Source organism: Portunus trituberculatus, chromosome 44 (genome assembly GCF_017591435.1).
Source record: "Portunus trituberculatus isolate SZX2019 chromosome 44, ASM1759143v1, whole genome shotgun sequence".
NCBI classification, from domain to species: Eukaryota; Metazoa; Arthropoda; class Malacostraca; order Decapoda; family Portunidae; genus Portunus; species Portunus trituberculatus.
The window spans coordinates 2,547,262-2,574,264 of NC_059298.1; the positions used below are offsets into that span (position 1 = coordinate 2,547,262).

At 34.7% G+C, this 27,003-nt stretch overlaps 1 protein-coding gene across 5 annotated transcripts in view; it reads right to left on the reverse strand.

Moving 5' to 3' along the window:
* The window catches only part of LOC123519062 (dynein axonemal heavy chain 3-like), a 386,884-nt gene that overhangs the window by 107,298 nt on the left and 252,583 nt on the right, over window positions 1-27,003 (reverse strand). For all 5 annotated transcript variants that reach the window (XM_045280233.1, XM_045280235.1, XM_045280232.1 and 2 more), the window contains 17 exons: window positions 25,814-25,944; window positions 25,195-25,308; window positions 24,035-24,145; window positions 23,774-23,932; window positions 23,456-23,587; window positions 21,725-21,920; window positions 20,866-21,067; window positions 19,063-19,271; window positions 13,323-13,448; window positions 12,301-12,365; window positions 11,807-11,975; window positions 11,348-11,508; window positions 11,063-11,210; window positions 9,223-9,367; window positions 7,707-7,801; window positions 6,505-6,621; window positions 1,568-1,767 (listed from right to left, as the gene is read on the reverse strand). In XM_045280233.1, coding sequence (XP_045136168.1) covers window positions 1,568-1,767; window positions 6,505-6,621; window positions 7,707-7,801; window positions 9,223-9,367; window positions 11,063-11,210; window positions 11,348-11,508; window positions 11,807-11,975; window positions 12,301-12,365; window positions 13,323-13,448; window positions 19,063-19,271; window positions 20,866-21,067; window positions 21,725-21,920; window positions 23,456-23,587; window positions 23,774-23,932; window positions 24,035-24,145; window positions 25,195-25,308; window positions 25,814-25,944 — 2,480 coding nt within the window. The remainder of the gene's footprint in view (window positions 1-1,567; window positions 1,768-6,504; window positions 6,622-7,706; window positions 7,802-9,222; window positions 9,368-11,062; window positions 11,211-11,347; window positions 11,509-11,806; window positions 11,976-12,300; window positions 12,366-13,322; window positions 13,449-19,062; window positions 19,272-20,865; window positions 21,068-21,724; window positions 21,921-23,455; window positions 23,588-23,773; window positions 23,933-24,034; window positions 24,146-25,194; window positions 25,309-25,813; window positions 25,945-27,003) is intronic.

Genomic DNA, 27,003 nt, shown 5'->3' on the forward strand with positions numbered 1-27,003 from the left:
AAATGAATCATATACATGAGTGCAAAATTTGTTTGATCCAGCAAATACGAGTACATCTAATTATTTAATAGAATTCAGCAAAACTTATCCTTTTAAAAATTAAAATACTACTTATGGCTTCTGAACAATATAGTACAGTCATAAATATTTTAACATCATATAATAGTGTGTATGGAGTAGCTCACTAACAAACCCATAAAAACTGGAAGACCCAGTTTCAGTATGAATAAAACTGAAACAGAAGAAATTTATCTAAATTTGAAGAAAACGACAAGTAGTGAGAGATTTGCTTGACCAGGAAAGGTGATAAACTGAAGTTTCCATGAATATCTTGATGGGCTTAAGACTTAAATGCTAGGAAATGGATCCTGCCTTCAGGATCCATTTCCTAGCATTTCCATGATGCTGTAAGACAGATCAAGATACTGAGACACTGCCTCTGTTGCCTTACTGAATCCTATCAACCTTGGTTACTATTTGGGTTTCACGAAAACAAATTGTTTCAATAAGGAAAAAAGACCCAATCAGACAGGCTACCTAAGCTTCTAATGTGACACATTCCCAAAGCAGCAATAATAGAGATAGTATTAGCAATTGGTGAAGCCACAGCCTTACATCTCCCAGATATCACTGTTGTTAATATCCTTATTTTTTACTATTAACGTTATTATCACTATTATTAACATTACAGATAATAATAATAATAATAATAATAATAATAATAATAATAATAATAATAATAATAATAATAATAATAATAATAATAATAATATTAATAATGAATAAATCTATGTACTAGACTGGTGATTGCACATAGGATGGGCATGACATAGCACCACACACATTCACAATCCTAGCCCTGTCAGTCTCCAGAATAAAAGGATACTCTCATGGTTCATCATACTACAGCCTGAAAAACCCCAGGCACAATACAGCCAGCCACACATATACACATCAAAAGCCAACAACTTATACTCCTTATACAGCTTATAATTTATCATCCTACTTTCATATCATATAAATTTAGTTTTATGGTAAGTTTGTGAAACATTAAAGAATCATATATATATATATATATATATATATATATATATATATATATATATATATATATATATATATATATATATATATATATATATATATATATATATATATTATATACTGTATATATATTTGGTTGTATGGTAAACTTGTGAAACACTAATGGGGAATGAACTCAAGGTATCTGATTTGTAAAAGTAATGAATCTAAAAGGTAAATTTAAATATACACAGAATTGATTATGATGAAAAAAAAAAACATTGAGTGGGATATATGATAGGTCTTGTAGAGAATGACGGAATGGTACTTGTGAATCAGAATATTCTCTGATTGGTTACTTGGAAACAATGGGAAAGATGACTTACATGACAAATATTAGTACGAGAAGAAAGGGATTCTCTTGTTAAGTAAAATGACTGTCTGAGACAAGTGATGAATGGAAGAGTGACTAATGAACCAGAATAAACAATATACAGAGGAGATAATAGGCAAGAGTCATGTAAAACTGCATTCCATCTCTTACCTCCACGGTTTGAACTCAAATACCACACAGGCCCATTCTCCTTTCATTTTCTCAAGTGCCTTTTCCAGACTAAACTCTTTTGAAGCTGCATGGCTGATCTCCTCCAGTTTTCTCTGTATTTTAGGTAAGCCAGCTTCTATCATGTCTGCTAAGGATGTCTCAGGAGTCAGATTCAATTCAGTTCCCAAATGTTCTCCAAGCTGTAGGGTTTAAATGTAGTAGTTTATCACAAAGTGTATTCTTCTATGAAAGTGTAGTATATATATATATATATATATATATATATATATATATATATATATATATATATATATATATATATATATATATATATATATATATATATATATATATGAATGTCCCTTGGGGAAAAGCGACTATGATGTCCTAAGCTTTGAGCTGGATACGGAATTAAGCATGAATAAGATTGTGGAATGCAGGGAGGAAAAATTAAATTATATTAGGGCAAATTATAACCACATAAGGGAGTTCTTTAATGAAATTGACTGGTCCGTGGTATATATATACCAGGAAAGGGATATGCAATTGAAATACGATAAATTTATGGATTTATATAACTCTGCTGTGAAAAAGTTTGTGCCATATCACAGAAAGAGGACTTTAAATAATAAACAGTGGTTTAATAGAAATTGTGAAGAAGCAAAAAAGAACAAAGAAAAGGCATGGAAGAAACTTAAGAAAAACAGTGATGTATTATCAAGAGAAGTTTACAAAACAGCAAGGAATAGATATGTTGAAGTAAGGAGAACAGCACAGAAGGAATATGAACAGAGGGTGGTGGAAAACTGTGATAGTGACCCAAAATGTTTTACAAATTCATAAATGGAAAACTAAATATAAGGAGGCAATAGAAAAGGTAAAAATGGGAAGAAGTATATGAGGATGCTAGAGATATAGCTGAAATTTTGAACGACAACTTTTGCAAAGTGTTTACAAAGGAGGAGCATTTTATGGGAGGAAGGCCTACGGAAATAAAGCAAATGCAGGACATCATGGTTACTAAGGAAGATGTAAGGAAAATTATAAGCAATCTGGATATTAATAAATCAATGGGGCCTGATGGCATATCTGGGAGGTTGCTAAAAGAATGTAAGGATCAATTGTTGAACCCCATATTTGATATTGTGGAAACCTCCATACGAACAGGATTAGTCCCGAAAGAGTGGAAAAGAGCTGACATTGTGCCTATATATAAGAATGGTAGTAGAATGGAACCGCTAAATTATAGACCAGTATCGTTGACTAGTATATTGTGCAAGGTATGTGAAGAAGTAATTAAAGCTAAGTGGAGTGAGTATCTAGAAAGTGAAAACATTCTGAGTGAAAGGCAGTTTGGTTTCAGAAAAGGAAGATCGTGTATCCAATTTATTATGTTTTTATTCAAGAGTGACTGACATACTACAACATAGAGAGGGATGGGTGGATGCTATCTACCTGGACTTGAGAAAGGCCTTTGATAAAGTACCACACAATAGACTGATGTGGAAACTAAAGAAGATTGGAGGAGTAAATGATAAACTAGCAAAATGGATGGAAAATTACTTAATGGGAAGAGAAATGAGAACAGTGGTGAGAGGAAGGAAGTCCGAGTGGAAGAAGGTAACCAGTGGAGTTCCACAAGGGTCAGTGCTTGGTCCCATCATGTTTTTGATTTATGTTAATGATATGCCAGTAGGAATTGACAGTTACATGAACATGTTTGGACGATACTAAAATTATGAGGAGAGTAAAGAATGTGGAAGATTGTAACAAGTTACAGGAAGATCTTGATAAAATATATGAGTGGAGTAAAGAGTGGCAGATGGAATTTAATATAGACAAGACCCATGTTATGAAAATGGGAAGAAGTAGATACAGACCAAACAGGGATTACAGGCTGGGTGATGAGAAAATTAAAGAGACCAATGAGGAGAAAGACTTAGGAGTAACCGTGCAAAACACTTTGTCACCGGAGAAACACATTAACAAGATTTTTGGAAAACATATAACATGCTTCAAAATATTGGCCTTGCATTCCACTACCTAGATGAAGGAATGATGAAGAAGATATTATGTACCTTAATAAGACCCCAGTTAGAATATGCAGCTTGTGTCTGGTCACCGCATATGAAGAAAAATGTGAAGAAGGTGGAAAGGGTACAGAGGCTGGCAACAAGGATGGTACCAGGACTCAGGGAGTTAGACTATGAGGAAAGACTGAGGAAGCTGGGGCTGACCACATTAGAAGAGAGAAGAACAAGAGGAGACATGATAACTATGTATAAATTGGTGAACAAGATTGACATACTGGACAGAGAGTTGATAAAGGTGACCACAAGTAATCATCTCCGAGGACATGGAAAAAACTAATAAAGACATCTGTCTAAATGACGTGAGAAAATACAGTTTCCGCATCGTAGTATTGATAAGTGGAATAAACTGAGCAGTGATGTCGTTGATGCGTGTGTGTCAATCAGATGAAAGAGAGATATGACAGGAATGGACAAGGAGACAGGACACAGAGAGCTTAGCTCGGGCCCTGTAATACACAAATAGGTAAATACAAATAGGTAAATACACACACACACACACACACAAACACACACACACACACACACATATATATATTGATTCTCTACTGTGTGTGTGTGTGTACATATATATATATATATATATATATATATATATATATATATATATATATATATATATATATATATATATATATATATATATATATATATATATATATATATATATATATATATATATATATATATATATATATATATATATATATATATATATATATATATATATATATATATATATATATATATATATATATATATATATATATATATATATATATATATATATATATATATATAGTACAGCACCATCACAGCACAAATAGTGTAGAAAGCAATGGAGAACACAGTAAATTTAAAACAATAATGCTGAAAAAGTGATGTTTCTGAAATATTGATTGCTGATTTTGCTGGTCAAGTGAGTGTGTGTGTGTGTGTGTGTGTGTGTGTGTGTGACAGACAGACATTGATCTGCTGAAGTCAGAAGACAGAGAGAAGGGAGAAAGAGTCATTATTTCAATCTTGGATAGGCCTGAGACCAGGCACACACACACACAGGACAACAAGGACAACTCCTCGATTTACAAGCCACTGAGGTGAACAGGGAGTCAAAGGATTCCAAATATTCCAGGTGGAGATATTTGGGGTGTCTCCTGACGTAGCCCTGTTCACCTAGCAGTGAGGAGGTATGGATGTAAATCGAGGAGTTGTGACCTTGTTGTCCCGGTGTGTGTGTGTGTGTGGTCTCAGGCTCATGAAGAGAAATAATGAGCTCTGAGTTCGTGAGGGTAAATCTGGCTGTCTGAGAGAAGCAGATCAAACAGTGAATTACACACAAAACACACACAGTTGACCAGAAAATCAGCAATCAATATTTCAGAAACATCACTTTTTTCAGCAATATTGTTTTAAATTTACTGTGTTGGCATGCCATTGCTTTCTGGAGGACTGTTTGTGGTGTGATGGTGCTGTACTACAATATATAATATATATATATATATATATATATATATATATATATATATATATATATATATATATATATATATATATATATATATATATATATATATATATATATATATATATATATATATATATATATATATATATATATATATATATATATATATATATATATATACACACACACACAGTAGAGAATCAATATATATTATAGTTATATATGTTCCACCAAAGACTAATACATGGGATCAAAAGAGCATAATCATATGCAAAGAGAGATGATAAAGTGCCTACATAATATGACAAGAAGAGATAGAAGAATACTCTTAGTTGGAGACTTCAACTGTAAAAAAATAACTGGAGAGAGATGGAAGTAATTGATAATGCTGGGCAGTGGAGCGAAAAAGTGTTACAGTTGACTATGGTTAATGCAATGGACCAGTGGGTGGAGGAGTCAACAAGGTACAGTGGGGAAGAAGAACCATCGTTGTTTGACCTAGTTTTCACAAAGAAACCAGAGTCTCCTCCAATCATACAATACCTCAGTCCATACCAATGGGGAAAAGTGATCATGTGACATTAGAGATGCAAATGCAGGAGGAAGATGAGATAAGTTACAGAGAGGATTATAAAGGAGAGAGATGAAATTATGCAAGAGCAGATTTTGAAAAATTAAGGATTTATTTTGCTGATATTGAGTGTAGTAATATTATGTGCAGAAAGATTGTACAAGAGAAATATGATATATTCTTACAGAAATACAATGAAGGAGTAAAAAAGTTTGTTCCTGTTTATAAAGTTCAGAAAAAAATACATGCTTGGTACAATGCTAGATGCATACAAGCAAAAAAGGCAAAAGATAAAGCATTGAAGAAACTCTTAAAGCAGGGAAATGACTATAATAGTTGGCAGTACAAAGATCCTAGAAATGAATATATTAGCATAAGGAGAGAAGAAGAAAGAAATTTTGAGAAAGTTGTAGTGGATAATGAAAAGAGAGAGAAAAAATAATTGAAATTGACATTGTTAGAAATTGTAAGAAACCAAACTTTTTTACAGATACATAAACAAAAAAAAAATAATTACAGTAGATACAAGTAGAGGCAAGAAATCAATAAATTACAGGAAGAGCTGCATAACAGAAAAGCTATGGGATCAAATCAAAGATATGGATGGATATCAATAGAATGCAGAGAACAAATGGAGAATAAAATAATAAGTTAATTGAAAGAAAGAGAACTACCAAGGGAACGAAAAAGAGTAATCAGTGTCAATATATAACAAAATAGATCCACTATAGTAAGGAAATAGTGAAACCTTGTTTATGAGTTTGCTAACTAAACAATAGTTAGGTAAAAGTCTTGCAAAAAGCCACTTCACCTGAGTCCAGTGTCGCTCACGTAGGCCTGGGCTACAGATGCACTGCAGAACAGGCACATGTAGGCGGAATTTCTCAATCCTCTCCTTAACGTACTCTGCCACACGACGTGACCCTACCTATAAAAGTGCAAAAAGTATCACACCTATGACATAATAACAAATTTAAAGCTATATATGATAAACATTTGTTTCTTTATGCTATTATTACAACAAAACAATGAAAATAGTTTGACAGAGAGTTGGTGGACCTTCCTGTGTGAAGGTCAATAAACTAACTGACACTCATTGGCTGAATCTTTCTGTCTCTGGTGCTCTCCTTGGCTGCCTCAACATCACTGGAATACTGGTGACTCATGTTGGTTTCCAAGGTTCAGGACTGAGTGAACACTGTGCCAAGTCATAAGGACTTTCTGAATGGATTATTCAGAGGAGAATGGACCTAAGGATCACTAAGCAGAGCTTGTGCCTTCGTTAGCAATGCAGGAGGTCGGTCATTACCCTCTACAAAATGGGGATTTTCACCTTTGATGAGATGATTTTTCTGTATAATTCACTGTCTTACTATTTAGAAGAATGACAGGAATATGCAGGTGTACATCAATAAAATATGGCCACTGTGGTGGCCATATATATATATATATATATATATATATATATATATATATATATATATATATATATATATATATATATATATATATATATATATAAAATTGCCTGCGTCACTAATGGGTGGAAGATGAACAGCGCTTCCCACATATGCTCTTCAAGTATGCCTACAGGCGCTATAGGCCATAAAAAATAAATGAATAAATAAATTAATTAATAAAAAAAAAAAATAATAATAAGTAAAAAAATTAATTAATTAATTAAAAAATACATACATATATATATATATATATATATATATATATATATATATATATATATATATATATATATATATATATATATATATATATTACGTATACTAAAATGCAGGGAAATCACCATGGAAATCTTCATTCCTTCTGCTTTATTATTTTCCAACATTTTGCCTTACAATTTCCATGGTGATTTCCCTGCATTTCGGTATCTACAACTTCTGCTATCAACACTTTTTTCATATCTATATCTATATATATATATATATATATATATATATATATATATATATATATATATATATATATATTCCCATTCAACTGTAAATAAGACAAAACCTGATCCATAAAAGTCTTGGTGAGCTTAAACATGGTCTTCCACATTTCTTCCACTTCATCACTGATAGCTTCAGCATCGAGTCCCACAAATGGACCTGAGGAGAAAAGGGGTTGCTTTAAGAAAATTCATAAAGAACAAAGTGAATAATAGATGGTTAAGAAATCAAACAACTCTAAAACATCATATTCCACAGGAATTTATTATTTTCTCCTTCCTTACTGTTTTTAACACTAACCTTTACTCTGTCTGTGTCAATGTCTTTTGCTGACATAGCGGCTATGATATATACAAGAATAATGTTGAAGTAATGTGAATGATTATCATTACAGCAGCCATCAACTCAAATATCATACTTGGTCCTGTGATACTTCATATGACAGGATTTGGTAAGAGAGCTTTACTGTTAGAGAAAACTTACTGCAGAAAAGTCAATTACAGTACGTGGTGACTCATCTTGCACTGCACTACTCTATTTGTGAATATAGAAAAATAATAACTTACTGCTGGATTGATTCTAGCTTGAGGAGCTTATACTCTATTCTCAGATCCTGTTGAGATCTGCTGACTTTCATGCATGTTATTAGATATCACCATATCTCTCAGTGTGCAGTGTCAAAGACTCATACTAGCCACATCATGAGTCACAGATTAGTGCTAAAAATCCACAAAATTGTCCATCAAATAAACTTAAACAGACAATTTGTGCAATATTTGGTGGTGAAGTACAAGGAGTCAGGTAGGCAACAAATGCCATCCCACTCTCATGGGAGGAAGGAGCTCAACCTGAAGTGCCTCTTCATAGCCTTGGTATTACAAAGAGGTAAGTGAATGCAAATACAACATTAACAAAAAAAGCCAACTGGGGAAAATAATTCTAAGCTTCTCAGCAAGGCATTGTTCATTACCATATAAACCTGCTTCCACAACAACCTTAGTTATAAGAAAGTCATACCACATTAGAAGCCTCTTATTACAACACTGCTAAGGGAGAGATTAGTTTTGCAAGAAAATATTGGAATTGGAAAATTGGTATCTCTGTAGAGGTGTGGAACTTTTCTTATACACAAACTGAAGAAGGTATAAGACAATGCAGTTACATCTAGGTATTTGTACATGTATATGTAACAACAGTGTGTGCATGGAACTTAGAAAGACTAAAAATCCACTGCATAAATTTCAAAATGCAGTAGTTTTCCAGACAGGCAAATATATAACTCATGAGACCTCCATATATGAGCATGTAACCTCATGATAAAATATTTCCATATTGTGAATGGTAGATTCTTTTGGCAAGACAAAATAAAATTCATACAATTTAATTTATAAAGTCTTCATACAACTGTATCTAAATGATACAATTTCTTATAAAATTATCATACAACTATTTCAACATAGTGTAAACCTAAATAAAGAAAAAAAATAAAGAAAAATAGTAATGAAGATAATAGTACATACTAACCATCAGTACTTCCAGATCATGGCCTTGTTAAATAGTTCAGATAAATTTATACTTACCATTGTACCATCGCTCATACTTCTGATGAAAATCATATGTTGTGTGCCAGAGGCGATCATATGGTTCTTTGAGAGATACCATTGACTGAAGTAATGGAAACTTTGTCATCTCCCAACTTAAAAGTGATTGCTCCTCATTTATTCCCTGTAAAAAAAGAAAAAAAAAAAAAAAAAAAAAGATAAATGAATACATAAAAATAGATCAAGTAAAACAACACACTTATTAATGGTAATGGTTGAAAAGCAAATCTTATGTTGACACTGGTCTAATAGGCTTTTGATGTAATTCAAGATAGCACTCAATGAGCGCTATCTTGAAAAACAAAGGAAAAAATCATGGGCTGTATTCTGCATAGTGTTGGTGAATGGTTATAGCTAACCATCATAGCTCACAAAATTTAGGCCAGTAAGTCTTTTTTCCATTAGAAGTTGTTGGTGATATCTCAATCATCATCTGCTGCTAGAATGCATGCTCACAATTTGTTAACTTTAGATCCATTGAATTAAATTAGTTCTTGACACCACTTTCTTGGATTCAAATTGTTTTGACTTCATACTACTACTTTAAGGGTAATTATCCCAGGAGGCCTTGAATGCAGGCTCAGGCCCATCCTCCCAACTCAAGTAAACTCCTGAGTTAAAGGGAGCCTGTACCACTTGTCTCTAGAGGCACTGGCAATTTGAGTCACAAAAGTGATGAACCAAGAACAAGAGAAATGAAGACTGTTGAAAGCTGAAGCAACTATATGTAAATTGAAGGATCATATATACTGTAGCATCAATCAAATACTGAGAGTTTAAAACTATATTTCTGCTTTTTCTCCACTGAAAATTTGTTGCTTTTTCATACTGATGACAAATATTAGATATATCTTTTAAAAGAAGGCTACACTTATTACTTTGTACATGAAAAGTACAATGAACACATTGGCATGAATAGAAAAACAAATGAGGCTCTAATTCCTCTGGTGGTAATTACTTGAAAATTTTAAAATTTTAATGAGGAAAACATCATTGTCTTCAAAATCAGGAAAACTGTAAAGAAAGGGAAGAAGGGTGCTGAAAAGTTGACGGACAAACAGAAAGGTGAACCATATACTAAATTGAGCCCAGAACTGAACTCCAAGTGTCCCTAGAAATAGGGTTAATTGTATACTCATTGTGGATGAGCGCATGTGGCTATTTTCACTGGAAGGAGAGGAACAGTCATGCGCGTGAGCTGTAAAGAAGTGTGGAGTTGCTTTATTGAACTAAATGGGAAAATCAGTCATAGGTAATTACACATACCTACTACGCATTTCACGGAGAGTGAGTCATTGTTTTTCGCGAATATCTTTCAAACTAATGAATTGATCGGAATGGTACTTTGACACTGTGTGCAAGACACCTTCCGCTAATTTTTGGTCATACTAAGCATTGCCAAATGGTTTAAAGCCGAAGTCACATGAGTCGCCAGAACTAACGTACACAATCTAACGTAGAGGGGGGAAGATAGTGGGAGAGTGGGAGGAGGAGGGGGGAAGCAAGCGGGAGAGAGGAACGTAGGAAGGAATAGGATGGGGGATTGTAGATGTTCGTATGGCTAGGTTGGCGAGGCTCGGCGACACCGCATATCTCAAGAGTAAACGCTTTTACTAACATCATTTGGCATTGCTTAGTATGACCAAAAATTAGTGGAAGGTGTCTAGTACACAGTGTCAAAGTACCATTCCAATCAGTTTATTAGTTTGAAAGATATTTGCGAAAAACAATGACTCACTCTCTGTGAAATGCATAGTAGGTACTCAGTTTATGTACTAAAACATATTCACAAACGTTGTAAGATTGGTATTCTTTTTACCTGCAACTCTTCTTTGGCTTCCTGCAGCTGTGTGGTGAGACGGTCAAGCATCTCCACATTTCTTTTCATGGTGTCTACCCGGATTTCTTTCATAATGAAGTTGTCACGGCTTCGTAAATCCTCAAGTTCTTTATGGTATACCTGCAGTCTGCATTTAAAAGAGAAAGTAATAAAATATTATATAAAGAAAAGTCAGCAGAGCCATCTGACTGAACATACACTTTCCAGATTATATCTAATACAATAACCATATTTCTACTACAACTGTACAACCCAAAGACTTACGTCTTTTCAAAGTTAGCTACACGAGCTTTAAGAGCAGTTTCTTTGAGGTCACGCTTGTGAGAAAGCCTCGCTTCAGCCAACCGGAAATCTTCTTGGATTTTGTGTGGCCAGGCATACATTCGATTGATAAGTGGCACCTGGTCTTCTGGCACTTTTCCAAACTATTATGGTCACAAAAACAAAAATGGATTGGAATGTTTATCTTACTTTATATAGGTAGCAATAGTATGCATTTGAATATGAGAAGAGTAGTTAAAATATACTATATAACATAGGTAGTTCCATCTCATAAAAAAAAAGACATTAACTCTTAAACATCATCTCTATTCATACATTCCTACATTTCTTTTAATAATTAGATTCATATTTAATTGTTTCCTTATTAGTACATTAATTAAAAGGCTTTGACATAGATTATGTCTACACATCCTTTTCCCTTGAAGAAAAATAACAACACACCTGCAAGAGGAACATCAAACGATCAGTGGCATTCTGGATCTCCTGCAGCAGCTGCGTCATAGTTTGAGACGAACAGATGTGGAGATAGTTACTCAATTCCACAATCTCAGCTGTCACATCTGTTACCTGACTCAGTTTTGTTGACATCTCATCAAAGGACCGACAAATACTGTAAGGAAAGGTTCGTCTAGCAAATTAGCAAGCTACAGTTTCACCATCAAAAACAACATCATGCAGTTCTTAACAAGTAAATCTGGGAATATTGCAATGACTTCAAAGTTACAGAACATTCCATGTATTCTAATATGTGTAGTGAACATTATGACTATGTTAATCATTTATCTAAGCAATCTCATTCTCCTTTTCTCTTTGAATGAAAATTGTAATTTCTCGAAAAGCCATGACACTGTCTTCAGCCTGTCACTACATTTTGGGGTTTGCTTATTCATGATATATATCTGATTTAAAATTCCTGTAAGGAAAAGGTAACTTACTCTTTGTCATGTTCTTTGTTGCGGAGGACAAAGTAGTCTAAGATTGATGTTGTCAGCTCCTTTACCTGTGGTGAGATACACACTAAATACTTTATGTAACTATCATTAGAAAGAACATTAACAATCCTGTCAAAAGCAGAAACTGGTTTTTGAACAGAGTGGTTGATGAGTGGAATGGACTCAGTGGTCATGTAGTCAGGGCTGAGTCAATAAGGAGCTTTAAAGGAAGATTAGATAAGTTCATGGATGGTGATGATAGATGGAATTAGGTAGCTTGAAACACACAGGGACTGCCACGTGTAAGCCTGGTGGCCTCTTGCAGCTTCCCTCTTTACTTATGTTCTTAAAGCAATGGTTGTAACATGAAAACTGAAAATACAAATTAAAGGATAAAAGGCTTGTTGCTTCTCATACCTGATGATTGCATTGATAAGAGGCTCTAAGCAAACTTCTGTGTACATGCCCTTTCTGAATCAGCTCTAAATTTTTGGAAGCTGTAAGCAGCTTAGTGGTAATATCCACATAATGAGTATACAGCACAGACTTCACTAGTGTTTTATATGAATTGAAATAATATACAGTTGACATCAAACTTGAAAGAAAAACACCTACATACATTCTTGCCTGTAATTCTATACAAAATAACAAATTAACTCTTGTTTTTTCAGAGGATAAATATTATTGGTCAGAACTTCCTGATACAACTTTAAGGTCCTTGTCAGTGCTGTCAGGAGCAGTTTAAATTTGGCTCTTGATATGGTGTTATATGGTAACTCTGCCAGTTACAATAATTACAATCATAGCTTATAAATTAGTTTCACATATTTATACTTATTTTACATTAATAAAGTATAATATGAAACTTACTGCTGCATATTACTGGAAGAGGAACAATCATTGTATTTTGTACTATAAAATGTAAATAATATACATACATGTTAAATATTTAGAAAAAGAACATACTACCATACTTTTTGTTTACTACATAACTAATGTTTTGAATGTTTAATACATCGTCTTACCTGTTGTTGGAGCTGGTGATTGACTTGATGACAATTCAGGAGAATCAAGCCTAGTGGAACCATATCACACAGTTGAACTGCCTCTCCCCCTAACTGCTGCAAATTGGCTAACTGCTTCTTGCCCTCCTATAAAAAAAAAAAAAAAAAAAAAAAAAAAAAAAAAAAAGTAAAGAATTATTTGAAACAAATTTTTTTTTATAAATACCAACTTCATTTCCCTGGTATGTTACTCACATATATACATATATCAATGAACTGGTTTATATAGTGATTTAAACTTTATTTATAACTTATTTAAATTAATTCATCATATTAATTATTTATATTTAATAAAATAGGTGCATTTGTTTTAAATCTTTTGAATTGTTTGTCAAAGCTTACTTTTTAGTGTGAATTCATACTACAATGGTCTAAATACTCAAAAATGTAATTATTCATAAGGGTACATAATAAATCATTATTTTCATAATGACATTACATATTCTTACATGTTATATATGCATTACTTCCATTGTAATATTGATTATTCAAATAATTAGAGTCCTGGGCTTTATTACAGTCAGTGTTGTTTAAATTGCTAACCAAAACAAATAGATAAACACATCAATGAGATGAAATACAAATGACTTTCACAGAATCCAAAATCAATTATACTTGCACTACTTTGAGAAACAATTCAATAGTACTTTGGTGGGATGGCAAATGTCAAAAATCTTCCATCAATTCTCCACTCTACTGTCAATATGTGCACTTCCAGAAATTATTAAATCATATTTAAAATATATCAATAATACTGTGTTTAATGATATAACATAATTAAATTATGCTGTCTTAAAGGCATTTAAGTACTGTGCAAATTATCTATTTGTATGCAGTATTTATAAATCTAATAATTTAAGCAGTGTATTATTTAAAAAAGTTGGAATTAGTAATTAACATACTGTCATATGAGCATTTATTAACATGCTGATTTATAAAATATCTAGAAATTCTATTTATGTTAAGATTGGTCATGTTAACTCTAGTAACATATATATTACACATATGTAAATAAATTCAATTGAACAATAGATAAAAAAAGACTGGTATATCTAATACACATTATTACATTCAAGTATTGATCCATAGCTGTTCCTGGGTATGTATAAATCCTTGCACTTGCCTGGTGTATATAATAAAATCATGGGTACTTCTGATTTACTCTGCAAACATAATAAAATATCACATGCAAATTATGTAAATAGCTGTGAATAAAGCACAGCAAAACATTTTGGTAAATATCATAATCATACTCTTAAAGTAAACATACATCCCAGGACACCACTGTACTACCATATTATACCAACAGACGCCAACACACTTATGAATGTGAAAAGTGTGTGTGTAAGTATGTGCTATTTTGTCAGGGCTAACCTATGTGGGATTGCCACCATAGCATAATAGATAGATAGATTTACATATTGATTTTCTTTTTAACTTATAACTCTATTCACACTATAGTATCCACTAATTCTCCAGAGTACAGGTTCATAAGTGAATATCTTCACCTATATTTGAAAAAAAAAAAAAAAAAAAAAACATGCATACTATATACATATACAAGTTATATATTTTTTATAAAGATATAAAAAGCAAGATACTGAAAACTCTGGCTAGTCTCACAGGCCATACAACAGAATGAAGCACATATTGTACTCATTGCACAGTAGTTACGATGTGTAAAAATCAGGACTGCAATATCACCTCCAACATAGTTGTTCTGTGAGCATTGACCTCCTTCCTCACATCAGAGTCCAGATTAACCTGAGGAAAACACCTTCTGACTTACCTAAGCATACACCACTCTCATTTAAGCCATAAGGTGCGAAGCCAAAAAAAATGGCTTGAAAAGTACTTACCATATCAACATGTTCTGTTTCAAATGCAACTGAAAATAATGAAAGGCTAGTCGATCAGTGAATGTCATAGTCAAGAAAGCATTAAATGAGTTGTTAGCTAAATAAGCTGAATTAATAAAATACATCTTTACTTGCTATAAGTAGTAGTGGTGGAGGTGATTGTGTTAGTGCTGGTAGTGGTGAATGTGATGAAGATGATAATATTGCAATAATTTAATATACACAGCCAACATGATTTTCTTCTTTGTAAATATTAATCTATAAAAGATGATATAAAAAACTACCAGGATAAGATCTTTTATACACAATCAATCAATCAATCATTGGGGACATAAGCCATGGGGTGTGTCACCTCATCTACCCTATGGTGCCACTCCAGGCAGACATGCCTCACGAGTCTCCATGCAGGCTCCCTTCCCATGCCAAGTAACTCCCAGCAAGAGGCATTGACTTGCCACAGCCATGAGTTCTGTGGATGTCCCCTTGGCCTCTTCCATGTTCGGTTATCCCTTTCAGAGATAACCCAATATGTAGGATTGGCTTCTGGGTAGCATGCCACATGCCCATATAGTCACAGTTAGCATTGACAGATTATACTGGTAATCGGCCTTGAATCAGTCTCACGGAGCAATCGCTAATTTGACACAACGTTATACCAGTGGTACCCCATGATCCTGTGAAGGCATCTAGTACCAAAGACATCAGATCAGTGTTCAGCATCCATGTCTCACAACTGCAGAATAAGGTAGAGATCACCAGCGACTTGAAGATCCGAATCTTCGTCTGTCTACACAGGTACCAACAATGCCAAATACTCATGTTGTGCGAGTCCATAACGCCGTGAGCCAGGCCAATCTGGCGGACAACTTCTTGGCACAACCCACCATCAGTACGCACTATATTACTAAGGTATGTGAAATTTTCCAAAATCTCAATGTCCTCACCACACACGTTTCACCCAGTAAGCCTCCAAACACTTGACCCTTGGTCTTGAGCCAGGAAACCTGGAGTCCCAAGGTCTTTGCGTCCTCATGCAGTGCCTCTAGATCCATTACCAGATCCTCCAGTGATTCAGCACAGATTACTGCATCATCAGCAAAAACAAGATCTGTAACCTCAGCATTGCTGACAGATGTTCCACAATGACTTTGGCCTACAACTCTACCCAGTACCCAGTCCATGCAAGTGTTGAAAAGTAATGGAGTAAGCATGCATCCCTGCCTCACTCCCATATTGACAGGGAAGAAGCTGGACATGCCCCCTCCACACTTCATAGCACTCACAGTCCAAGAGTAGAGGCCAGCTAATAGACCAATAACCCAGTTATCTGTCTTCACTGGCTGGAAAAATTTGGTACTGGCAGGCTGGCAATTTTTATGACAGATTTCTGTCTTGCTGGCAATTTTTTACATCTGAATAAATAACAAATCATCCTTACTATCAAAATAATCTTGCTGGATAAGATTCACAAAACATGCAGAGGATTAGATAGTGAAGAGAAGAATTTTCACAATCAGATGTCAATGATGTTCCTTACAAGTAATCACCTTGAGGCCCTTCCCCTCCCTCACAGATAAGTCAGGTTCACTCCATTCCTGGCAGGAGCCCCACACCACTCCTCATGTCTGCATTTTGCTGCTAATGTATAGATCTAGTGAAGTGAAGTTACAGTGGAGAAGGGGAAATTTTGGGATGCATCAAGAGAAAGTGACAACAAGGAATTAAGGAAGTTTGCTCTTTCCATGCTGTCTTTGCTGTTCAGCAAAGCATTGGTAGAGAGAGTCTTCTCCCAAATTAGCTTAATTAAAAAAAGATCAGAAACAGGATGCAGCTGAAAAGATTAGAAAATATATTGCACATTTGTACATTCATGAAAAGTAACAGCATTTGCTGTCAAAAATTTGACCCAACAGCATCAGTGGTAGCTCTATTCACCCAAGATGTCCCAGTTAAGGACGCAGATACAGAATTAGATGTCGCTCACTTTTAAAATTGTAGATGAAAATTTAAGCTAGTTATGGATGCACTATAATTTCTCATACTGAACACAATTTTTCTAGTGCAGTGATTTTCATGCAGTATGTGTTATGTTGATCATTCTAGGTTAACTAAATTAATTTTAGGAAAACAAAATTTCATGAATTGTCAACAAGTCTACTGATATACTTTACTACTGTTATTTTGTAATATTTTGCCAGAAAACAAATTCGTATAGTGAGATTTGGCAGTTTTTGGGGAGGGATGTGGCAAGTTGCTGGTCTTTGACCTGGCAACTCTGACAGTATGCACATATTTTTATTTACTTTTTTGTTTGTAATGTATTCTTGTTTACTTGAGCACAGTAAGAACATTTTCCTTAATGATTTGTTGTTTTATCTGTACCAATATAAAGTACTATATGATATATAATTTACATCCAATGGATGAATTACCAAAATTCATATATGAGGTTCACTTTGTATACCAAACTGCCCCTTCATATGCCACCAAATTAAGTTTGATGTGTGAAGAGAGAATCCAACTGCTGCTTTTTCTTAATATTCTCCTTTACTGTCAGTGGTTTTCCACCAATTAGTTTGTTATAATGAAGGTTTACTGTACATACTTTAATTTGTCCATCATCCTTCATAATTGTCATTTTGATAACATCTTGAATATTACATCATAAAAGTGTGTGTGTGTAATTCACTGTTTGATCTGCTGCAGTCTATGACGAGACAGCCAGACGTTACCCTACGGAACGAGCTCAGAGCTCATTATTTCCGATCTTCGATCTTCCGATCCTCAATTTACATCCCGTACCTACTCACTGCTAGGTGAACAGGGGCTACACGTGAAAGGAGACACACCCAAATATCTCCACCTGGACGGGGAATCGAACCCCGGTCATCTGGCTTGTGAAGCCAGCGCTCTAACCACTGAGCTACCGGGCTGTGTGTGTGTGTATTTACCTAATTGTAACATACGGGAAAAGAGCTATGCTCGTACTGTCCCGTCTCCATATCTACTAATGTCCAGCTTTTTCTTAAAATCATGAATATTCCTTGCGTTGACCACTTCCACGTCTAAACTATTCCATGCTTCCACCCTTCTATGAGGGAAGCTATATTTTTTCACATCTCTCCTATAAGTGGCCATTTTAGTTTTTCCCATGCCCTCTCGACATTCTTTCATTCCACATACACAGATCTTCCCTATCCATTTTTCCATGCCAATCATCACTCTGTATATTGCTATCAGGTCTCCCTTTCTCTTCTGTTTTCCAGGGTCGGAAGTTGCATTCTGTTCAGTCTGTCTTCATAAGTCAAATCTCTTAAGTCAGGCACCATTTTTGTTGCAGCCCTCTGTACTTTCTCTAGTTTCCTTATGTGTTTCTTTAAGTTCGAGCCCACTGTATTGTTGCATATTCAAGCCTCGGTCTTATCATTGCAGTAATTATTTTCTTCATCATTTCTTCATCTAAATATACGAACGCCACTCTTATGTTCCTCAATAAGTTCAATACTTCTCCAATTATTTTGTTTATATGTCTCTCTGGCGATAGGTCATTGGTAATTGTCACCCCAAGGTCTTTTTCTTCATGACTGGTTTTTATGTCTTCATTTCCTATCTTGTACATACTCCTGATTCTTCTTTCACTCTTGCCAAACTCTAATTTCTTGCATTTTGTCGTGTTGAACTCCATGTGTGTGTGTGTGTGTGTGTGTGTGTGTGTGTGTGTGTGTGTGTGTGTGTTTAAAACTCTATCCACTTGGACATTTATTTTCAATAAGGAAATACTATTGTAATTCTTCATGAAAATAGACAAATCCATGAAAAAAAAACATTTATCTTTGTCTTACCTTCAAAACACCACAGTTGTTGATAAAATCATGGACAGCAGTGCAAGTGGATCCATCTAGGAGGTGTGTATATTGGTTATACAATTTGATGTAAGTGGAAGGTCCTGCAGCATTGGCTGCAAACACTTTTGACACTTCTGCACGCACAGCCTCTACTGCCTCCTCCCCTTCACTTACTGCTTGCAAGTACAGCTTTCGTCGTGACATCTCTGCCACATTGGAGAAGTACAATTATTTATGCTTGCAAATACTTTATTGCTTTCAATATTCACACAAAACTATACATTGATAATTTATCTAAATGCAGTGAAAAATCTGTTATATAGAGTGTATGGGAAGAAGAAATGCTTTCATAAGTGCCTGTCAGATCATTCATCAATATTCTTTTAAACTTTGAAATAAGCAGAATAACAACAATGAGAGCAGTGCCAGTTTACAATGTTTTAATACTCAGCAAATATTGTTCCTTTTTATATGTAACAGAGAGACTGGCCTACAGCAACAAAATAGAAGAAAAAATACCTCACAGTGATGTGCCAATCCCTAATAAAAAGATAGAAAGATTATCCAAAATTGGAGGGTATCTTTAAATCTCCCTCTTGAAACAAAATATTAGAGGAAGGATGAAATACAGAAGTAGGCACTGACTTTCAGAGTTTATCAGTGAAAAGGATGAAAGACTGAGAATGCTGGTTAACTCTTGCACTGAAAAGGAGGACAGAATAGAAGGGAGTGAAAGGTGATTGTTTTGTGCAGCAAGGCCATGAGAAAACATTAATTTAATAAGATCAGATAAGGAGTTAGCATAAAAATATAATATGGTACATGACAACAAACATGATTGGTTCCAGTGTAGTGTTCGTTATAGCAAATGTGCCTTGTGGCAACTGATGAACCTATGGGAAAGAAATTTATTGAGTGTAGAATGTATACCTCAGCCTGACAAGTAAGTTAGTGCTACCCCAATTATTTCAATCTCAGGTTCAGTGATTGAATGATCATATTCTATCTTGCCTGCATTCAGTTAATATTTGCTGAAAGTTTCTGTGCAATGTATGGTGTAGGCTATAATTGGGTAATAAAGAAGAATACTGGTGTGGCAGATCCTTATTAGCAACACTTTATTTGGGAAAATATATGTTCAATGTGTAAATCCACCTACAATTAGTTTTCATATTTTTATTGTTGTTTATTTAAATATTTGTGTATTATAATGTTGTTTTGTATATGCTTGCTTTTGGAAATTAGTATTTACTGGCATCCCATTATCTATTATGCCTAGACTAGATTTGCTGATCACTAGTGGACAAGGCTATGAACTTTTAAGCTAAGAGAAATCATGAGGTAAAAGTGGTAAAATGTCAATAGTATGGCTTAAGAATAGTAAATAATGCCAATTAGTAGACCATTGCTTTGGAAATTAATTTACCTAACCAACCAACCTATACTAATCTAGGTTAGATCCTCCTACCCCCCCCAAAACAAAAAATCCTGGATCCGCCCCTGTAACCCCAAGCCTTTTCTAGTGAATCCCCAATTCCAACATGTACTGATATCACACTCAGTTAAGGAGTAGGAATGTGGAGCACTGTTGCATGGAAGTTTTATTTTTGGGTGCATCATAGAAGGGAAATGTTAGAGCTGAAGTTTCAGTAAAAGAGCTTTATGAGTAACCAGGAGTAGGAATGTGGAGCACTGTTGCATGGAAGTTTTGATTTTTTCATGAAATGTTAGAGCTGAAGTTTCAGTAAAAGAGCTTTATGAGTAACCATATGACACAAAACTCTGGAATTTTTGGCTTACCAGGGAAAAGGAGTCGCTCAACCCTGGGAATGCGCTGGTTGTGCTCAATAATGGACGCCAGACATCCCAGCAGGCACTCATGAGTTTTTTGCAATGGTGGCTGAAAACTAACAACCCGCTCTTCCACAGCAACTGCCACCTCTACCACTGCCTTCTCTAAGTACTTTTCCTCCATATATTCTCCAGTGTAGCTGTTCCCAGTCTATTGAGAGAGAGAGAGAGAGAGAGAGAGAGAGAGAGAGAGAGAGAGAGAGAGAGAGAGAGAGAGAGAGAGAGAGAGAGAGAGAGAGAGAGAGAGAGAGAGAGAGAGAGAGAGAGAGAGAGAGAGAGAGAGAGAGAGAGAGAGAGAGAGAGAGAGAGAGAGAGAGAGAGAGATTTCGTGTATCAGGTAGAACCTTGGCTGCTATAATCCTGATATGCAGGTGATTACTGTGTGTGTGTGTATATAATATATATATATATATATATATATATATATATATATATATATATATATATATATATATATATATATATATATATATATATATATATATGGAAACAGCCTGGGACTGACATCAGTTTTCTAACATAAGTTTCCTTTTTCCATATCACAGATAGCAACATAAACCAAGTTACATAACATAGTTTTCAAGATCCTTAGGTCTTAGTTATAATGCTTTTTACCAAAATATAAATTCTTTTTTTTACTAATGGTTTTTTGCATTCTTTTAAACTTTTCTCTTTATATAAATGTTTATTAGATTATCCCTATTCTTTTCATATTTAATCTCATCTCCTATATTTGGGAGGTATATTACTTAAATTTATTTAGTCATTTCTTAACCTTGGTAACTTATTCCTATGCAGAGTTCAGTACCTTGTGACGTAGCAAACAGTCCCGGAAATCTGAAATGGAGGCTAGGACAAGACTGCGCAGCTGGAGAGACATCCTAGATCTCACAGCACTGAAAAATCTCCTCACTTGCCGCAAGCTATCCCCAGCTTCAGAAGGCACCAATTCACGCCAGGCCCCCACAAGCTCCTCAAATACCCTTGCAACTCCTGGTAACCATCTGCAATTAAGAAAACAAAGATGTTAAAAAAAATAACGTTGATGACAATAATGAAAATAAAAATTCTTTTAGCACTTAAAATAAACAAACCCCCCTAAGACACATCCATAACTTCTGCCATATACTTTCAACACACCTGATGCACAAGCAAACACATACATTTACTTCTTTTACTCTTACAGTGTCAGATGTGTAAACTTCATGAATTTTTATGTCCTACAGCCAAGTCAATGGGCATCAAGAGAGGATTTTTTTCCAGGCAATGGTATGGTTTTTGTTGTTGATGGAATGGGATGCATCTCAGCATGACCAGCCTACCATGGCTATATCATGACCAACAAAGCCTTATGTGACAACATATTTAGTATCAACTATATGGTAGAGTAACAAGCAGTTTGTGTTGGGTGTTTTTTATAGGATGTGCAGCAGTATAGAGGCGGATTTCCATAAGTGTAGTAATATAAGCTAATATTAAAAAAACGCCATATAGCTAGTCTACTATGGCCACAGAACAACCTAAACTCCAATGTGGCAACTATAAGGAGCTGTACACATAAACACCTTCCAGTTGGATGTATTAAAGTTAGTATTTTTCATGCTTTAACTTTGATACATTAGTTTTATGCAAATAGAAAAAATGAAATCTGCATAACAACAGTGAAATCACAAAGCTAGAAACTGCCCTACAATGTACAAGTTAAATACAGAACCACTCATCAAGTCACTCTCTATATAATTTCTTATATCGATGACTGAGTAATATGTACCATACATTGCAAGATGGTACATCTGTGAGTTAAGGCAGACAGTAACTGGACACCACTATTGTCGTTGAAACACTTCACTGAGATCTTCACAGATTGCTCACTAAGGCATTAATGACTTCCTTTTATTCATAGTCATCAAGATACAGCACAGAACCCAAGAGAAACAGACAAAAGATGGCGCAAATGAGAGAAAGACGGTGCAATACTTCCTCTCACCATGACAGCCACGTAGGCACTGAGGCAGTGTATATGTGTGTGTGTATATATATATATATATATATATATATATATATATATATATATATATATATATATATATATATATATATATATATATATATATATATATATATATATATATATATATATATATATAAATCCAAATTAGTCCTCCATTATTAAGGGGGTCATCTAATACAGCAGTAATAGCTCAAAACATAAACTTTTCTCTCAAAAATTGGGGATCATGTTATATAACCAGTCACTTACTACAATATTTCACAGTTTTATAGGGTTTAAAGGGCACATATGTGTTGGAACACATTCCTATTTTTTTTTATCTAATCTTAAGTTCACTATATATGTAATCAATTAGTTTACAATTTGATTTATAGGAATGCAACCCAATCATATACCAGAGAATGCTGTATCTACATTACTTTAATTTATTACATATTATTGCAACTGCCTAATTCACAATGCAATAAAATTAGAGAATAATACAATAACAATTTATGCAATACTTTCATTTTCACTAAATGCTCTTACTTTTGTAGAAGTACAGCCCTTGTCTGAGAGCACTGGGAGCGAACAGATGCCTCCAAGACCTGTGGTGTAGGAACAGGCTTGTCTTGTCCCCCTACAAGAAGGCCCATATCCACAAATCGAAGGTTGGAAAACCTGGGAACAATACAACATTGAGCACAACCATTAAGTATTGGCTTGTGATTACAAAAACAAGATTTTCATCACCAAGACAAACTGTAACTATAAAAGGGAGAAATATAAGACTTTGTTATCACAAATACAAATAGTTTACAGTTGATTCAACAATTAACTTTCTACATAATAGATTGTTAACTTCACCTTTCTTCCCATATAGCATCTAGGGTGCCCAGGACATGATTGAGAGCAAAAAGATTGTGGTAGCAATGATGAGCACCAGTGATGAAATTCTGATGCCAAGGTACAGGTGCCCTCACCACTACAGGCTCGTGTTCCTCAGGTGCCACCATGATATTTAATCTAAAAAAAAAAAAAAAAAAAAAAAGAACAAAAAAATCAGTTACTTTTCATATACTTCATGACCATCAATGAACAAAACAAACAAACATGTATGATTCTTACCTTGCTCTGACAGAAGGACAGAGGAGGGCATACCTGAGTACTGCATGCCTCACCCCTTGCAAATAACAGTCCCTCAGTTCCTCAACAAGCTCACTAACAACAAGGCGGAATCTGTAATAGTATCAAAATAATACACTGATTTGAACTTAGAAGTACCTCACAGTATCATTTTTTTTCAAGAACAGGCAACAACTAAATGCAACTTCAGTGTCAGTTCTTTTTTTATTCCATGAGACAACAACTTAATCTTCAGTGTCTTGTCTACGTATTTATTTATATACAACTCTCATGAGATCTCACTTTAAGAAAAAGCATCAAGATTAACCTGATTTATCAAAATATCAATACAGTATAAAGTATTGTCACATACTTCAATAATTTTTTCTCTTTCTTATTCCATTATTTTATTCATCCACCTAAAATAGTTTAAATTTCTCCTTATATTCTTTAATATCTACTGTTAAGGTGGGTTCATACATGTCCATATGCGGCTGGAATTGTCAGCCACTAGAATTTTCAGCTGGATCTCTGTGCCTAGCGGGTGGAAAAACCAGCCACAAAACAAGACCAACATGTTGGTCTTGTCCAGCTGCCAGTGGCTTTGTTTACATTCTGACATCATAGAATGTTGGAACATGTGGGTGTCCAGAGGCAGAGAGGAAGATGTTGGAGCTAATGAGAGCAAATACCATGTCTAGGACCCAAAAAATTAGTAGTACAGCAAATACATCCTACGTAGAACTACACTGGATGAGATTGTTGCCAATCTCTGATGTTTCCCTCTCTGCAGGGTGTTGTTGAAAGTGAGGACTGAATACTTGTCAGGATTTAATTTGATCGCAATTGTGTATAGTCACAGTAAAAATAGCACATTGTTTTCAATCACATAATCATTTCACTCACAACCATAGTATGCAATGAATGTAATCCTATGTATTGGAACTGATTATCTTCTATAGTTAATTTACCACAAAAGGAGGTTGCATTTCTTGAGCTCTATACCAAAATAAATTTCTTTATTCTTATCTAAAAAGAAAAAAAGAAATGGTGCTGAAAATCAAATGAAATGCATGTGCATAAGAGACACTATCGTATAAACCTACACTTTGCAAGGAATTAGTAAATTTCATTGACGCCACAAGTATTACCTACCAACCTACCTGATATTCCGAAGTACCATTTTGTCCACATCGAGAGTGACCACTTTCAACAGGTTAGGGGGGGGAGTGGTGATCTGGTTGCTCTGGATTCCTCTCTGTAGATACTCCTCAAATCTACAATCAGTAATGCCACTTCATTTCTTTTATTACCAACAGCATTTGTATTCCATTTTACACACAATACACTAAAGTTTTAAATAATCTTAATTCCTTGATAAGCAATTTCCATAAAAAATGGGTTTTAGCTGTCTTTCTATCTATTTAAGATGTTTCACAAGGACTTTTGCTTTGATTGGAATCTTTAATTTCATTCACATATACTTTTCCAACAAAAAATATATTTATCATCCTTTCGATATGACCAAATCATCTCGTATATAATGCAAGGATAGGCCATAGCAAGCCACAAAGAAGTCCATAAGGCACAGTAGGTTAACTACAATGCAGCTGTAAGGTTACCACTGCTTATGTCAATAGAAAAGTATTGTTTATCCTTTCAGTTTAGTGATAAAAACCATAACTTTGAAATTGGTTCAATATTTTCTGAGGAAGATGAATAAATTATCTTTTGGTTTCTGATGTAAAATAATCAGTCTTGAATCAACAGTGTGATGCTCACCTGGCAAGATCTTGTTCTGATGGAAGGGGACGATTGGCTCGTGATTCCCTCTGACGTAGTAACTGTTCCTCAAGACCACAAAGCTGAGTGGCTTCTCTATATCTTACTGGGCCTTCAACTTTTTTACTCATCTGCAATACCATTATAATAATATCATTAAAAAAATTCATCTGGCACTTTAGCTTATGCTTCAATTAAGCAGCTGCAGGTATTATGTTATTTTTCATATAATGCTCAAACGTTATGCTTAACACAAACTCTAAGCCTCCAGCTGACTGATTTAGTCAGTATCAGACTTGATTGAAGAAAATTGAACAGCAAAATTTGCAAGATAAAAGAGAAAGAGAAGATCTAATAATGATGTACAAAATAATTAACTTCAATGAGAAGATAGACAGGCAAGACCCGGCATTGTTGAAATTAAAACAAAACTAAGGACGAGGGCACTCAAAAAAAAAATGAGGAAGAGTCAGTGTTTGAAACATCAAAAAGAACAGGTTTCCACATAGAACTGTGAATATTTGTAATGGCTTGAGTGAGGTCGTTACAGCAACTAAAACATATCTGCAGAAAAGTTGGATTAAAATAGACATGGAGACAGGCATTATGAGCCCTGCTAAAATTCTATTAATGTTTGCTATCATTATCATTATCATTTATCTTCCATTACTTTCTCACATACACACATAGTTACTTGGGCCTCCCAAGATTCAACATTCTTGTTCTCTCCCTTGTGTTCCCCTATCCTTTCCTTTCATTACCCTCCCTCTCCATATCAGCTGGTGATAAGTAAATCCTGTGTTTAAAAACAGTTCTGAGCTAAAAAGGGCACATGAGTGCTAAGAGAGGTAGTCACACATTAATGAGTGATTGCACTATAGGGAGGCGGCGTAGTGGATAAGGTAGTGAGCGTGGGATTGGACAGATGTCCACATGTAGGTTCGAATCCTACCACATACTGCTTTGAAGCTATACCATTTGTCGAGTGGTTTAAAGTTACCTTCATGTCACCATGATACCCAGATTCTATGTGGTTACACCAAAGACGTGCCTGGGTGGTGATATGGGCACAGATATGGGTACCACTATAAATAAAATTGCCTGTGCCACTAATGGACAGAAGCTGAACAGCACTTCCCAAATATACTCTTCAAGTATGCCTACAGATGCTATAGGCTGTAAAAAAAAAA